This window comes from Zingiber officinale, chromosome 8A (genome assembly GCF_018446385.1).
Source record: "Zingiber officinale cultivar Zhangliang chromosome 8A, Zo_v1.1, whole genome shotgun sequence".
Taxonomy (NCBI): domain Eukaryota; kingdom Viridiplantae; phylum Streptophyta; class Magnoliopsida; order Zingiberales; family Zingiberaceae; genus Zingiber; species Zingiber officinale.
The window spans coordinates 64271623-64287772 of record NC_056000.1 but is presented as its reverse complement, the minus strand read 5'-3'; the positions used below and the strand labels follow the sequence as shown (position 1 = coordinate 64287772).

The 16150-nt window shown below is 36.6% G+C and overlaps 2 protein-coding genes across 2 annotated transcripts; one reads left to right on the top strand and one right to left on the bottom strand.

Annotated features, from left to right (window-relative positions):
* The first annotated feature begins 7290 nt into the window (after positions 1-7290).
* On the top strand, positions 7291-9442 carry LOC122009310 (gamma-glutamylcyclotransferase 2-2-like). The gene is made up of 9 exons (XM_042565418.1): positions 7291-7489; positions 7683-7801; positions 7889-7965; positions 8049-8105; positions 8186-8242; positions 8335-8375; positions 8450-8521; positions 8607-8686; positions 8987-9442. Exons 2-9 carry the CDS (start codon positions 7693-7695, stop codon positions 9118-9120), a joined length of 627 nt encoding a protein of 208 aa, XP_042421352.1. The 5' UTR covers positions 7291-7489; positions 7683-7692; the 3' UTR covers positions 9121-9442.
* A 1060-nt stretch (positions 9443-10502) lies between these two features.
* LOC122009308 (methyl-CpG-binding domain-containing protein 2-like) lies at positions 10503-14584 on the bottom strand. The gene is made up of 5 exons (XM_042565417.1): positions 14383-14584; positions 12957-13516; positions 11821-11874; positions 10961-11112; positions 10503-10880 (listed from the first exon to the last, which is right to left on the bottom strand). The coding sequence occupies exons 1-5, from the start codon at positions 14383-14385 to the stop codon at positions 10861-10863; spliced, it is 789 nt and encodes a 262-aa protein (XP_042421351.1). The 5' UTR covers positions 14386-14584; the 3' UTR covers positions 10503-10860.
* Positions 14585-16150: the final 1566 nt, after the last annotated feature.

The window sequence follows — 16150 nt, the reverse complement described above, 5'->3', positions numbered from 1 at the left end:
CCAAAAGGAAGAGGGAATGACAGAGAAATACAGGGAATAGGGATGCCCGCGGCCACGCTAGGCTGGGCGGCCTTGTAGAGCTGCTCTTGCGAGGTTAGATGGTCATGCAAGATTGCTCGTGTGGTCGGGCGGGGGGTGGTCGTGCAAAGCTGCCCGTGTAAGGCAACGCTAAGTGGGTCGTATAGGGTTGGCGGCCACACAGCCTAGCCTCCTCAGGGTTGGACTAGGGCGGTTGTGCAAGGCCACTCATGCCTTGCATGGTTGATGGTATAGATGTGATCGGGAAGGAAAATCGTTCCGTTCAATTTTGAATAGATAAAAACATGCTCACAAATTAATTCATCAGTTTGTTATTTTATAATATGTAAACTGTTAGGACCGTACGACTGACAAGAAGGAGGGTTGTCAATTGCCTGTAAATTTAAAATGGACCTTTCTTGATCTTTCAAACAAGATTAGTAGCACAAGTAACTTAAAGTAATTTAATAACTAATAAAATAAAGAGAGAAAGAAAGTTACTTGATTACAACCTAAATGGTTGTTAATCCAAGATAAAAAAAAAGCACTAAAGATCTCTTTCGATGAAGTCGGAGAAGTTTCTTATACTCGTTAAATGCTCAGAAAGTTATTAGGAAATAAATGCCTGAGTTGTTGAATATTCCTAACTTCAGGGTCCCTAGAAAATTCTATCCGAGGTTAGAAGATGTCTTCAATAGGCTTGAAGGCGGCTCCAGCGTAGCAAGTTTTATCCGTGCGAAGATAAACTCTATCTTCACTAACGGTTACTATTTGCCCAATCGAAGACACCTTTAAAGGATTGAAGGTGTCTTCCATAAAGGCGCGAAGGCGCCTTCGCGCCTTCAACGTTGTTGAGGACACCTCTAACAGCTCCACAGTACTTCGTTTGCTTTTCCACTGCTCCGATCGCCTGGATGATTTCGTCCATCCAGAATTAGGCTCACTCGGACCCATCTTCTGACCTTTTCCTCGAGCAAGCTTCCACTCCAACTTCCCGTCCCTCGGAAACACCGCGCGCTTCCTTCTCGTCTGCCAGCGTACTCTTCCACAGCACTTCGTCCCTTGGGCGCACCGAGCCCGTCGACTTTCTCCCATGCCATCATTTTCACTAGCTGCGTCTTTCGCTCGATTTTCTGTACTCTTAAGTTCCTACATACTTAGATAGAAGATATCAAATACACACAAGACCTAACCTAGCTAAGTTGACCACATCAAAACTATTTCGGGGTGCTAACAATCTCTCCTTTTTTAATATGCATAAACCCGAGTTAGAGTTAGGGAAAAGTGGTTAAAATCACAGTGAAAATTATAACTTTTGTAAGCTACAAAAGTACAAATATAATTTCTCCTAGACTTAAACTCTCAACTCTCATTCTCTCCATTTGATCACATCAAAAATAAAGTTGAGAAAAGTAAAGTTAGATAAAGAATTTGAAACTTTTCTAAGAGTAAGGAAGCATATTTCAATATTTATAAAAAAAATTTGAATTCCCACAATTTAATAACCACATTTGCAAAAAAAAATGAGTTTGAATTTTTAAAATTTATCTTAAGGTTCAATAGAAAAATTTTCACGAAAAATTTACAAGTGTTTTAGTATAAACAAATTATTTTGCAAAAAAAGATAGGTTTTGCAAGTTAAATTTTAAAAAATCATGAAAATAAATTCTCAAATATTTTGCAAGTATTGATAAAAGAATGTACCGTTAAAGAAAAATTAAAATTTTCAAAAATAAAGCTTCAAGATTTTTTAATTTAAAAATAAAGTTTTCGGTAAATAATTTATAGAAAATTTATTATTTATAAAAAATTTATAAAAATATATTTTTGAATAGAAATTCAATGATTCTATCAGTAAAAAAAATTTGGATAAAAATTTATAACAGAAAAATTATATGAAAAAATGTTTTGACTAGTTATGATTCTTTTCAGAAATAATTATTTTATAAATAATTTTATTAGTCCAAAAATCAGGTTGATTTTTTTATGTATTCAAAATATAGCCGTAATTTTCTAAAAACTTAGGTTTTTCAAAATACTTATCCGAAGAAAAAACTATTTTATTTGAAGAAAAATTATGGAAAAATTAATACTAAGAGATTTTTTATTCTAGTAACAAAAAAAACTCAGAAATAATTATTAACAGTAAACATACGAACTTGGTTTTGCAAATTAATATTTCTAAACATGCATAATGCTTTATTTATTCTAAAAAAGATTTTGGGACCCAAAATAAATTTTTTACTTATAGGGTTAATAAAAAATTTCTTTGGAATATATTTTTGTGATATTTTTCTAATTTATCCCTTATGATATTTAAGATACCAATTTAGACTTCTATAATTTTTCCAGGGATTTTGATTAAGACAGACATAATTTCTAGATTTTTAAATTTGGTCCTTCAATTTTTCATTTTCTTCCTTTAACTTATAATACATTTTTAAAGAGCAAGTTTTTGCTAAGATTGTTTTCAATTCAAGAGCTTCTTTTTTAAAATTATTATTTTTAGATTTTAGGTTATATAATGATCTAGTCATAGATTTAATACCTGAATATAACTGGTCACGGGTAGGCGTGTAATCGAGCTAAGTTTAGCCGAGCCGAACTCTTGGATGTTTGAGTTTGGCTCGTTTATAATCGTGCCAAGCTTGAACTTTATTTAACGAATATATTCATGGTTCACGAGCTTATTCGAGCTTTTATCGAGCCTAAACAAACTTAACAAATATAAATTATAAATTTAAATATTCATTAAAAACTAAATTATATATTTTTTAAAAATTATAATATTCTTATTAAAATTTATAATTTTATTCTAATAAATAAATTTAATATATTTGTTTATGTTTTTCATAAGTAGAATGTAAAATCTATAAATTCAATATCAAAATTATTATTTTTTTATTTAAAAGTTGATTCATGAGCTTAACGAACATGTTCACGAGCTAACGAGCCGAATATTGTGAAGTTTGAGCTTGGTTTGTTTATCTTAACGAGTCTCATTAAATGAGCTCAAACGAGCTTTTATCGAATCGAGCTTCGAATAGCTCACGAACGGCTTGGCTCATTTACACCCCTAGTCATGGGTAGTAAACATACCTCACTTACCAGATCCGCTCTGAAGTCTGTTTTTTCTTCCTCGCTGCAGCTTTCTTCTTAGGAGCCTCCCCCTTCATCTATGCTCTTCTCCTCCTGGTGACTTGTCATCAGTGCAAGTCCAGCGTACTCCTCTAGATTAGATTCTGATGACGACTCATCTCAAGTCACTCTCAAGGTTTTGTACTTTGTTGTACTTGGTCCCTTCTTATTGTCCTTCTTCTTCATCTTTGGGTACTACTCCTTGATATGTCCCTCTTCATTACAGTTATAGCATCTTATCTTCCTTGTTTTTCTTTTCTTTGCCTACACTTGATTGAACTTATTAGTTCTAAATTTTTTTTAAATTTTCTTACCATATAAGTTGTTTCATCATCGTCCAAGGAGGTGTCGACGTCTGATTCGTCCTTGGCATTTAGAGCAATGTTGTTAGATTTTTCTAATTCTTGAGAATTTACACAACGGGTCTCGTGAAGTTCAAGAGTTGAAAATAGACCTTTAAGAGTACATACCTCTAGGTCCTTAGAGATATAGGAAGCATCTACTAAGACTGACCACACTTGAGTTCTTGGGAAAATATTAAGTGTGTACCTTAAGGAGTCATGATTTGTTACTTTTTCTTCGAGGTTGTTGAGCTGTGTGATCATGTCTTTGATCCTTGCATGGAGTTGGGCTACCTTCTCTCCCTTGTTCATCCGGAGGTTCGTTAGTTGGCTTCGAAGGATGTCTCTCTTTGCCAGTTTGGCTTTTGAAGTATCTTCGTGAAACTCCAAGAATTTCTCCCAGAGATCTTTGGTGAAGTCGTAGCTTCTGATCCGGCTGACCTCCTAGGGCGAAAGAACGTTAAACAGATTGAACTATACTTTTTCCATTAGCCACGAAGTCGGTTTGCTCCTTCTTCATCCATGCGGTCTTCTTTCTTGGGTCTGTGCTGATCTGTAAGTGCTACAAAACCGTATTTTATAATTAATAGAATTTCGAAGTCGGTTTTGAATAATACCTTCATGCGCTTCTTCCACGTTGCGAAGTCTCCCTCAAATTTCGATGGGAAGATGCTGGATTCGACCATTTCTTTTGTTTCAGATGGTGGTTAGTCCTTCTGAAGCGAACCTGACTCTGATACCACTTATTAGGATCCGTACGGTTGGCAAAAAGGGATGGGTGAATTGCTTGTAAATTTAAAATGGACCTTTCTCGATCTTTCAAACAAGATTAGTAACACAATTAACTTAAAGCAATTTAACAACTAATAAAATAAAGAGACAAAGAAAGTTACTTGGTTACAACTTAGGTGGTTGTTAATTTAAGACAAAAGAAAGCACTAAAGATCTCCTTCGGTGAAGACGGAGAAGCCTCTTACACTTGTTAAATGCTTAGAAAGTTATTAGGAAATGAATACTTAAGTTGTTGAATATTTCGTAACTATAGGGGTCTTTTTTAGGGGTGGCAATTTTTGACCCGACACGAAAACACGACTCGAACCGAACACGAAAAAATCAGGTTAGGGTTGGGTAGTTTCGGGTTCGGGTCGAAATCGGATCGACCCATTTGACCCAATTAATAAACAGGTCGGGTTCGGGTCAACCTGAATGACCCGATTACAACCCGCGAACCCGTTTATAAATAATTATAAATTTAAACTAAAATTACAAATTTAAACTAAAATTACAAATTTAAAAAAGTTAAAAACCCTAAACATATAGATATGTTATGCTATTGATTGCAATGTTGCTATGACTTATCATTTATGATATGAATTTTCAATTTGTGTAGATAAATGTTATTTTTAATTTTTAATTAAATATACAAATTTTATTTAATGATTTCAGGTCATATTCGGGTCAAACGGGTCAAACAGGTTAAACGGGTCAAACAGGTCGAACGAGTTAAACGGGTTAAACGGGTCAAGCGGGTTAAACGGGTCAAACGGGTCGGGTTCGGGTCGGGTTCGGGTCGGGTTCGGGTCAAGTGCAAATAAACAGATCAGGTTCAGGTTGAATATTTTGACTCGAAATAATAATCAGGTCGGGTTCAGGTTGTCATTTGCCAACCCGCCAACCTGCCAACCCGAACCTGTCAACCCGAACCCGAATCGAATTGCCACCCCTAGTCTTTTTATAGCCATTGGAAAATTCTATCCGAGACTGGAATGTGCGTTCAATAGGCTTGAAGGCGCCTCTAGCGTGACAAGTTTTATCCATGTGAAGATAATCTCTATCTTCAGGGGATTGAAAACGCCTTCCACCAAAAAGGCGCGAGGGCGCCTTTAATGCTGTTGAGGGTGCCTCTAGCAGCTCCACATGTTGATGGTGCCTCCAACAGTTCCACAACACTCCATTTGCTTTTTCGCTGTTTTGATCGCTTGGGTGTTTTCGTCCATCCAGAATTGGGCTCACCTGGACCCATCTTCCGGCCTTCTCAGTGGCGGATTTACAAGGGGACTTGGGGGGGCCACGACCCCCCCAAGTCTCCATGTAAATCCTCCCTATATGTGCATGGTTATATTATATATACTAGGATATATATATATATATATATATATATTATACCGATATAATTAGAATGGTGAAGGAGTACAAGATGATGAAATTAATCTTCCTTTTTAATATATTTTAATATAATAATGATATACTTATTAAATATGCTATATAATTTAAGAGAAAAATATTTCTTTTGGGTGTTTTTTAATTTACCTGATAGGAATTATGTTGAAAAAAAAAATTAAATTTAACAAAAGGAAACTACTGATCATTAATTATATACAAATATTATTAGTAATAATATTATTAGTTTATTACTATATAGAAATCTTTTCTAATTTATGATATAGGCATTTTCTCTCCTATGGCTAGACATCTCGATCTTTTCCAATTCACTTCAAAATCATTGTTGTTGCTTTCATTGTCAATTGTAGCATCGTTGATCGTCAGAATTCAAAATTGATTACATATATATTTAGAAAGTCCGCAACCTAAATTTTCTATTGGTAGTTTGATACCAAAATCTTGAAGTAATATCGCAACTTGAGAAGGGCTGTTGGCCCTTGTTTCGTGTCGGAACTACATTTGAGCTTGTTCGCTATTGTTGTCTTGTCAACCACGGTAACCTAGGACGGTGATTTTAGGTAAATTTTAATCTCGATTTCAGTCATAAATTGAGAATTCGGAGGTCGTTCAAGGGTGTACAAATTTCTGACGATAATTATTTTTGTCACTTAGCATGCGGCCCCCCCAAATTTAAAATTCTGGATCCGCCCCTGGGCCTTCTCCTCAAGCAAGTTTCTGCTCCGGCTTTTCGTCCTTGGGAAACGTCACACGCTTCTTTCTCATCTGCTAGAGTACTCTTCCAGAGCACCTCGTCCCTCGGACGCATCGAGCTTGTCGATTCTCTCCCGTACCGTTCTTCTAGCTAGTTGCGTCTTTCGCTCGACTTCCTGTGTTCCTAAATTTCTGCACACTTAAACACAAGACATCAAATACACACAGAATTTAACTTAATTCAGTTGACCACATCAAAACTATGTCAGAATACTAACATAAATAACGGAAAAATAAATAATTCATCCTTTTTCATTAATAAGCAGTGAAAATTTTTATGCGTGAAAAACCTTTTGAAAAGTTTGAATCTGTCCTTCCAAACATACAAGCCATTAGTATCCTCTTCTTTCCACGGAAGTAAACATGTTCTTTTCATTTGTGTTTCTTTAATTTTTTTCTCCTCTTCTTTCCACGGAAGTAAACATAATCTTTATTTGGGGGTATGCCGTCCACAACTAATTCTCAACTGTGACAACTACCGCTTGGAATTCCCTATGGGCCCCACCATTTCTTTATGGCGCGACGAAGATTTGGCAAAAGATTTGGGTGGACGCCGAAGTCTCACCGTCATTTTGTGCGCGGATCTCGGCGAACGCGGTATGAACCTGGTCGGCATCCCGGCCAAGTGCAGCTCCACGTGATTTGATACTTTATTTTTTCTGAATTTCAATGAAACAAATTATTAAAAAAATCTGGGTCAAAGCACGAGAATCGACGCGGGCGAACCGTCCAGGTTCATTGTATCGTATCAGGAAACTGAAAGTGCATAAATGCCCCTGTAATATTCCATGGAAATAGCTACGATTGAGGACTATATTGTAATTTCAGTTTGCAACCTGCGGTTTTAAAAAGGTGCTAATCTCCGTCTCTAGTTTCCCACGCAAACCCTCCGTCAAAGCTCTCGATCCATCTCCATTCTGCCCTGCATTGGCTGAGGTTGCTCTTTGGTTCGCCGATTGGTGGTGGTGGAGGTGGTGGAGGAGGAGGAGGAATCTCTGCTCCGCCAGCCCCCTGCTCGATTCGCTTGAATCCCTCCTCGAATCAGATCCCCCTTTTCGGTGAGTTCATTTTCGCCCCTTTTGATGTTTTCGATCGAGTTTTGTAATCGAGAAGTCAGTTGCTCGAGGAAGATCTGCCATCAGATGATGCTTGGAGAGTTGGAGTTAGATAGGAGATCAAAATTACAAATGCGGGAGAAAAGTGGGGAAGATCTCGGAAAGTAACTTCGATTTTTGTGGAAATGAAATGCAGGGATTCGAAGATGGTGCTCTGGGTTTTCGGCTACGGGTCTCTGATTTGGAACCCGGGATTCGAGTTTGATGAGAAGATAATAGGTTTCATCAAGGATTACAAGCGTGTTTTTAACCTAGGTATGGTTCTAGCCGAATTTTCCCCCTTCCAATTCCCATCGCCATGATCTGGAGACGAGGTTCTGACTTTGGCCTGTCTTGTTCCAGCTTGCATCGACCACAGAGGCACACCGGAGAATCCTGCGAGAACCTGCACTTTGGAACCCACGGAAGGAGCCATTTGCGTAAGTGGACTCTTTGCAGTTCTTGTTTGGCAAATTAGGTCTCCAGTTCATCTCCTTTCATCTAATGATTGATTCTATTTCAGTGGGGTGCTGCTTATTGTGTCAGAGGAGGCCTGGAAAAGGAAATAGCAGCAATGAAGGTTGATTTACACTTTCATTTCTTTTGAAGTTTCATCACCTTGTTTTGTTGGATCTTCTGAGCTTTTGCCTTGCTTTTCAGTATTTGGAGAGAAGAGAATGCGAATATGATATCCAAACTCACTTGGACTTTTACAGAGTAAGCTTAGTCTTCTATTTCTTTAGCTTATTTTCTTTTGAAAACTCCTCTTTTTTTTCTTCTAATCCTGCCTTTTGTTTTTTAATCTTCAGGAAGGAGAGACTTCGGAACCAGCTTTAACAGGAGTCTTAGTGTAAGATTCTTAAGCGACCTAACTCGTGGTCATATAAAGCTCTGAAATTGACAAATTATGGTGCAATTTTTCAGATTTATATCGACAATGGACAAGGAAGCCAATAAATATTATTTGGGTCCAGCTCCATTGGATGAAATGGCAAGGTGAGATAAGATTCCCTACATTGTTGTTACCTTGGCAATTATTTGTATTACCCTTTTTGACACCATTTCAACTTGTTTTCTTCAGTCAAATAGCTACGGCCAATGGGCCTTGTGGAAACAACAGGGATTATCTCTTTTTGCTAGAGAAAGCAATGTCGAACATAGGTAATAAATCATCGCGAAGTTAGTTGTTTGCTTAATTTTATTCATCCTCATTTCACCATAAACATGCACTTGTCGATTTCTTTAATCATGTTTACACGATAGAAACCCGATCTGATAAAAAATACAATTGGTAATCACTTTTCATAACTCATTTGTGACTGCTATTAATAAGAACAGGGAAATGTTTTAGACTCACTTAAATCAACATCTAACATCATGAAATCTTATTTCTCCATTAAGCCCTATGCAAGACAATGTGGGAAAACAAGATACTTATACATATATTCTTCGATATGTCAGGTCATGAAGACGACTATGTAATCGAGCTAGCCAATGAAGTGAGAAATGTGCTTGATAGTTTGAAAGTTCAGACGCCCGTTGACGTTCAGTCTCCTACTAAAGTTCTGCCTCTTAGAAGTTCAGTCGCCTACTAAAGTTCCGCCTCTACGCACACGCACTTCCTTCCTATCAAATCCCTCTCAGAAGCCACTGTTGTGGATTCACGAATCGATTTACAAGGAGAAAAAACACAAAGAGCTCGGTAGTTGCTGATTAATTTCCCTCTTTCTTTAACCAGTTGCATCTAACATCACTAGCTCTAAAGCTTCATACCAATTGCTAGAGAGATTATTGTTGTCCACGGGAATCAGAAATTGTTTCAATTATCATCAGTAGTAAGGAAAAGGGCTCAATACTCCTATACTTCATACTCTCATTTTTGACTTTATACAAAGGGAAAAAAACTGCATTATCTCATCTGCCTGCCAAATTTCTGACTTTTGGATCTTGGGTTTTTTTTATTATATGGTTTGTTTACTTCTGGTGTGTACTTTTCTTCAGTCTTTTGATAGTCCAAAATAATGCCTCTGACATCTCTAATACCACCTTAAATTGATAGTCTAGTAATTGTTAGTCATTTACCTCTTCTTTATTTGCCTGAAAATAAGTTGATGGAGGCATTGGGATGAGAGAATTGTTCTTGCCACTATTGGATTGCAACTCAACTCTAGCCAAGTGTTGAACCGCTTGCCCAAATTGAGTCGCTTACCCCCAATCATTGAGGCCAATTGATCCACCAATCAACTGGTTCAAATCACTCTCTAAGAGCAAAATAAAAAATCTATCATTTAATTAATGCAATGAATTTTTTAGTTCCTAATCATTGTAGACGAAAAATGCAATTGTTTTAGGCAATTGAAGTTCATCAGGATCATTAACAGTGTCTTATTCATATTTGAGTAAATTTATTAAACCCCTCTTCTACACATACATCAACAAAACAAGTCATTAAATCTAATTCGCTCACTATTTGTATCATTTATAATTTTTTTCTAAAGAAATGAAGCAAATTTGTTCTGGAGATTGGCGCAATGGTAAAATTATTACCATGGGCTTTGAAACACAAATTCAACATAAAATTGCGTACAATAAACTCAATAATCCAACCCTCCCCAAAATCTCACACCGGAGGACTACCCTCCGTCCCTCCCCGAATTCTCCCACCAGCGGAAAGTTCATGCATCAGGCTGCCCAATGAAGCAAATTTATCCAACCTAAAATTTAAAAGTAAACCGATTCTATAAAGCCAAAATCCAATTTTCAGAATACTGCTATAAGATGCAGCACTCAAATATTACAAGTAGCCGCCTTCAGATTTTCTGAAACTAGAGTTGCTATCAGATCTGGTGAACCTGCTTTGACAATTTTAAGAACAAAAAGACAATAAACAACACTCTAAACATTACATAACCTAATCTTAACCCAAATTAAATTGAGATTAGAAGGTTAATAAATAAATAAATAAAGACGTGGTGAATAGACTTAACCTAATATCATATTTTCCAACTAAAAGTCAAACAGATTGCATTAAGAACACTAGCAGCAATTGCAATGATCTTACTGCCATTTACATCTATTAAATGTTTGGCCCATGACAAAAAAAAAGAGGCTTACCCTAGAGACCAACATTTGCGCATTGCAATATTAACAAGCATCCTGTGCTCATAGGCACATATAGACCAAAAATCAAAATTAACAGAAGATTCATACCAAAACATCTAGTTCGCTGAGCATCAGAAACAAGGGCTTCAAAGTAACTCGAACCGTCTTCTTGCTGGAATCTTTTTTCTGTTTTTGCTGTTTATAGAGTCACAGGTTGAAGGATCTGCAGGATTTTAGTTTTGTTTCGGCTGGTCTGCGTGAGAGCACCTTTGTTATAATTAAGCTTTTGCAAAAGAGGCTTTTCAGCATCTAGAAATGTATGAAATCACTTGCCTTCATAAGGCTCAAGAGGTGTGGGTTTATTCATATTTCGAGTAGCAGAGGGCTTCCTAACATAGTTGTCCTGCAGAGGTCGAGGGATCAAAAACGAGAATTGAGAAATATTCACACCATCTCTGGCATGCTCTGGTTGTGCCTGTAGGTACCTACAAGAAATGGCACGCCATATAAGTTTTGTGGATGAACACCAAAGAATGTGGATAACTTTCGTGCATATTCATTTTCGAAAGAAAAAAATAACGAAACCTTTTTGAGTTCATGGAGAAATTTCAGTTTATCGTCCATGGTTTACTTGTTTTTCAAAATGCTCTATCAGAGTTTTATGATTATCAAAAAGTCCCCAAAAGTCTGAAAATTCTTGTCATTTTGCCCCTAAAACACTAATACCATTAGGCTACTTAGCGAAAGGATGATGCAGTAAACATGTGTATTCATTTCACCTATCATGTCATTATTTTTTGTCGTCATTCAAAAACAGTGTTAGTGGCTAGGAGGTAAAATCAAGGATAGTCCGGTGCACGAAGCTCCCGGCAATGCGGGATCATGTGGAAGAGTCGGACTACATTGGATCTATTGTACACAGCGTTATCCTACATTGCAAGAGGTTATTTCCGCGACTCAAACCCGTGATCTCGGGATCATACGACAACAACTTTACCATTAAGCCAAGACTCCTCTTCTAACTAGGAGGTAAAATAAAATTAAAAAGAAAAATAACACTCTTGGGGCATTTTGACATCCCAAAACTGTGGAGTGTATTTTGAAAAAGCAAGTAAACTCTAGAGCATACTATGAAAGCCCAGATTGGAAGCCAAAGAGTGTAGTATTGTGCTGTAGGGTAAAAAGAGACATACCGTTCCACCTCAACCATTGAGCGAAGCTTCTTTCCTGATGGTGTAACATAATATCTAAAAAAACAGCCAAGAGAATTGAGAAGTTAATTCTTAAACAAAAAAAAAAAAAAGAATGAAATATCAAGCCTATAATGTTTGCTTTGCTTGTGTCAAATCATAAATTTTTCCCTTGAATCAGGGTTTCCCACGTACAGAAGCAGACTTGAGTGGTTGATCTTATTAAATCAACTTTTCAGGTTCAGCTATTACAGAACAGAGAAAAATCAGAACTATAAGATTAAAGAAAAAAAGTAGTGTCCGCAAATTTAGATGGCTAAGTTGTGTTTGTAATGCTCAAACTAACTCGGTGAGACAATGAGAAGACTCACAAATGTGGCCATGAAAGTTGAAGAACATTCCAACAGTATTAAGTGGAAAACAAGTACCATAACAATAAATTTTGACAAGTTTCTAAACAAATCAGCTCAACTGACTTCAGTGAGTTAATGCTTTTAGCTTCAGGTACACATATTCATCTTTAAGAAGGTACCTGCTACAGGGTTGGTAAAGATCAAGGTTTTAAATTTTGTCGTGTGGTAGTAGGCACAGGCAACTTATCATTTCACTCACTGATTGATACGTGGAACACTTCGACTCGCGAGCGGTGGTGCACAGGCCATTATTATTGGGTCCTCAGCTAGTCACAACCTCCTCCTTCGTTTCACAGTCCTGATGAGTGCCATCGGCACCATTGGCCAGCATGCTGACATGGCATCAGTACTGTTTCTTTCTAACTAAAGACTGAAACTTTAGCTCGTGAACAAAATTTTAAACCTTGGAAACTGCTTCCAATCCTTTACGTTTATCTATAACATGTCTTTCCTCCAATGATCATCTTTAAATCAACTAGGAATTGAAACTCAACCTGCTTTTGCAATTCTAGAATATCTCTTCATACATAATTAGATATAGGTCCCAGCCTTCCCGATTAAATGCACATTCAAATTTGGTGTCGGTACATCACAGGCTACCATCTAGAAGAGATAAGTTAGAGAAACTATATATATATATATATATATATATATATATATATATAATTTCATAATGCTAAGCCAATAACTGTGAAATTATGACGGAATGTGAAAAAGAAAACATACATGTCAGCGAACCTAGAGCCTCCTTCACCCCGGATCCTAAGCAACCTTTCCCATCCAGGAGGAGCTTGAGAGATGTCAGGCTTATCTATTGCCCAAAGCTTACTCCCGTCTTGGTAAATATCAGCTGGATCATCACAGGAGATATCAGGGCGCCATTCACGAGCTCGGGTGCATAAGAAAGGGACTTCTGAGATTTTTTCTCGTATTTCTTCATACTTCTCCTTTGTCGGAATAAGTCTCCACTTGAGGCATTCAGAACACTGGACTGTGAAGTGTCCTACATACGGCACGACTCTAGAAGAATGATTTGATGCTGATGAGGCGACAGAACTCTGAGAGGATCTAGGATAACTTTCAATAAGATCAGTAGCACCTTGTCCATGATTACTAGAAGCCTCATTATGAAGCACCAATTGCTTTGAAGCATTATCTACAGGTAGATCATCCTCCGAATCATTTGTGTTGGGGTCTTCCAAAGAACTGTGGAGTTTGGTAGTTAACTTCTGTGATGATCTAGCTTGTTTCTTTTTAAATTTCGGAGAAACAGCACCAAGATGAGACTGCATCCAAAATGATAAATTCACAATCAGAATAACTAGCAATTGTGATACAAACAATAGCAAATAGTGTCAGACTAGAGAAGCTGAAAATCCAAATTATTTATAGAATAACTAAATGCGGTAAGTTAGTCAGATCAGACATTTTTCTCAATCTTCCTAAAGGTAACTGAGATATACAATTCCAGAGAAACTAAAAAAACAAGTATGAAAAACAAGAAAAGGATGAGTTATATATACAATTTTTTGCTTACTTAACTGTAACTACAATAGAGTAAATAAGGGCCACCTACTTGTTATCTCAAACAGTTAGGCATCCCTATGTCAAAAGACCATAAAAAAGAGGGCTATTAGAAATGTCCTCTAAGGATGATCTGATACCAAGGATGATAGGCACACAATACCAAACACAAGAAAAATAAGTACAGACTTTCAATGCAATATGAACAATTACTTTGTACCATAAAATGATCATCAAATGCATGAGATATGTCACAAAAACATGAAAATCAGATGTTTGAATGAACTGGTGCCTAGTTACAAACCGGTTGTAAGTAAATTTGAGTAATTAGCAGATATTGGCAAACAACTGATCTAAACATATTAAACTAAGTAGTTTGGTTACGGAAATCCCTAGACAGAAGCATTACACACACAAACGACATATTTGGAACATTAGAAGTCAATTGACTGTCCCGATCAATACATTTCCAATGATCCAATAAATTTCCTAAGCTGTCATCTCAACCCTTTTTTTTTCTATTCGCTAATAATTTAATTTATGGTAAAAATCGCAGGGAAAAAAAAAACAGGAAACAAAAGAATCAACAGAGGACACAAGACCTCGTCGAATTAACCGTAAACCCTACCATTTCTGCATAGGAAACCACCGGCGAGTAGATCTAGTGCGGAGGCGGCGATGCAAGAGCGGAGTGAACTCGAAACGAAAAGCGTGAGATGGATCTGGAAGGAGGCAGGTGGAGGAAGGGAAACGATCTACTCGCGCCCCGATGCGCCAAATGTTGTTTCAGGCGATCAGAGTCGCGGTATTTATGTGTCACGTTGTGTCCAGTTGTGTCTAGGGCTAAAAGTATTCGGTTAAATAAATCAGAAACCGAACCCATTGAAATTTTTTCATACGGACCCAATTTTTATTTTACAAATTAAATAAATCAAACCGATTAAAGATTAAATATTAGTTAATTCATTTTTTATTAAAATAACTGAAAAATCAAAATTTTAAAATAAAAATAATTTAATTAAATTATATATTTTATTTAATCAATTATATTTTTAAATAAAAATCTAACTACTATCCTTAGAGGAATAGAATTATGAATTTTAAAATTAAAATTAAATCGAATTAATTAAAATTAATTTGATTTAAAAAAATAAAAGTTAAATTAATTGAACTAAATTTTTAAATTTGATCGATCCAATTCAGTTAATTTAATTTTATTAAATTTTTACTTATCCTTAGTTGTGTCGAACAGACACCCATAATCTGAAATATAACTAAAAATATCACTAAAATATGTATATATAATGATTTTTAATAACACAATGAATTTATATGTGTATTTTTTTCCTCATATAAATGTTAGACAATCTCTTGGAGATTTTAGAAAATAAAAAAAAAAGACAACACCGTTCATGAAACTCCCGCTATGCGGAATCCCGAGGAAGGATCCATTGTACACAATCTTACCCTACTTTTTGCAAGAGGTTGTTTCCAAGATTTGAAACCGTGTCGATTTTACCAATAATTTTTAGAAAATTAGCCAAATTAAAATTACACAAAATTAAATTCAACTTATCTATCAAGATAACCTGAGCAGATAATCTCAGGTTACCAACGGGAGCTGGTTTTTGCCAAGTGCTCAGTGTAGACTACAGAGCGACCGAGTGCAGAGCGGGCAAGCAGTAGTGGAATCAAGCGGTAATGTGGCCGAGTTCAAAGCGGCCGAGCGGCTGAGTGTAGACCGACCGAGCGATTGACGATTCGAAGGCTTGCGATGGACATAATTTCCTTAAAACAGATTTGCCCCACCTCCAACTATACTTTGAAGTTTTCTCGGGTCGTCAATTTCCCAGGATATAACGGTAAAACCACGGACACAACCAAAACATTGGTTGTTCGTGGCGAACTGAGAAAGTATCCGATTGCTATTACGGGCAAACCACTGAGTGAAAATGCACAGTGGAGAGAAAGTTTTGGGGAATAAAGGTGGATGGAGATTCTTTTGCTTTTGCATTTTGTGCGTTATCTGCTCTCGACCATGGTCTCTCTTTATATAGGAGCATCATCCTTCATCAGCATTAAACACAAAGTAATGATCATTCAATGTCCAAGGATTAATGATAGTCGTCGGCCATCAATGGTCGATCATTCTGTTAGTAATTAGCCCTAAGAGCTAATCATTAGATGATTAGACCTTTTGGTTACTAATTAAGTTAGACTCAAATGAACTCACTCATTAGATTGAGTTCAATCCGAATTAGACAAATTGGATTGATAGGTTACACTCAATGGGTTAGACTTATTTGGTTATTGGATTAATGGTTAATCCAATATAATAAATCCAATCCATTAAGAGGAATACAAAGAGACAAAAACCCTTCATATTCATTGGATGA

Bases quoted from the DNA above. Each gene is read 5' to 3' on its own strand.
- LOC122009308 (XM_042565417.1), bottom strand. The intron at 11,113-11,820 runs GTATGTCTCTTT...CATTTCTTGTAG, and splicing joins TCAATGGTTGAGGTGGAACG to GTACCTACAGGCACAACCAG. The intron at 10,881-10,960 runs GCAAGTGATTTC...GCTCTCACGCAG, and splicing joins ACCTCTTGAGCCTTATGAAG to ACCAGCCGAAACAAAACTAA.
- LOC122009310 (XM_042565418.1), top strand. From the start codon at position 7,693: ATGGTGCTCTGGGTTTTCGGCTACGGGTCTCTGATTTGGAACCCGGGA. The intron at 8,243-8,334 runs GTAAGCTTAGTC...TTTAATCTTCAG, and splicing joins CTCACTTGGACTTTTACAGA to GAAGGAGAGACTTCGGAACC. The intron at 8,376-8,449 runs GTAAGATTCTTA...GCAATTTTTCAG, and splicing joins GCTTTAACAGGAGTCTTAGT to ATTTATATCGACAATGGACA.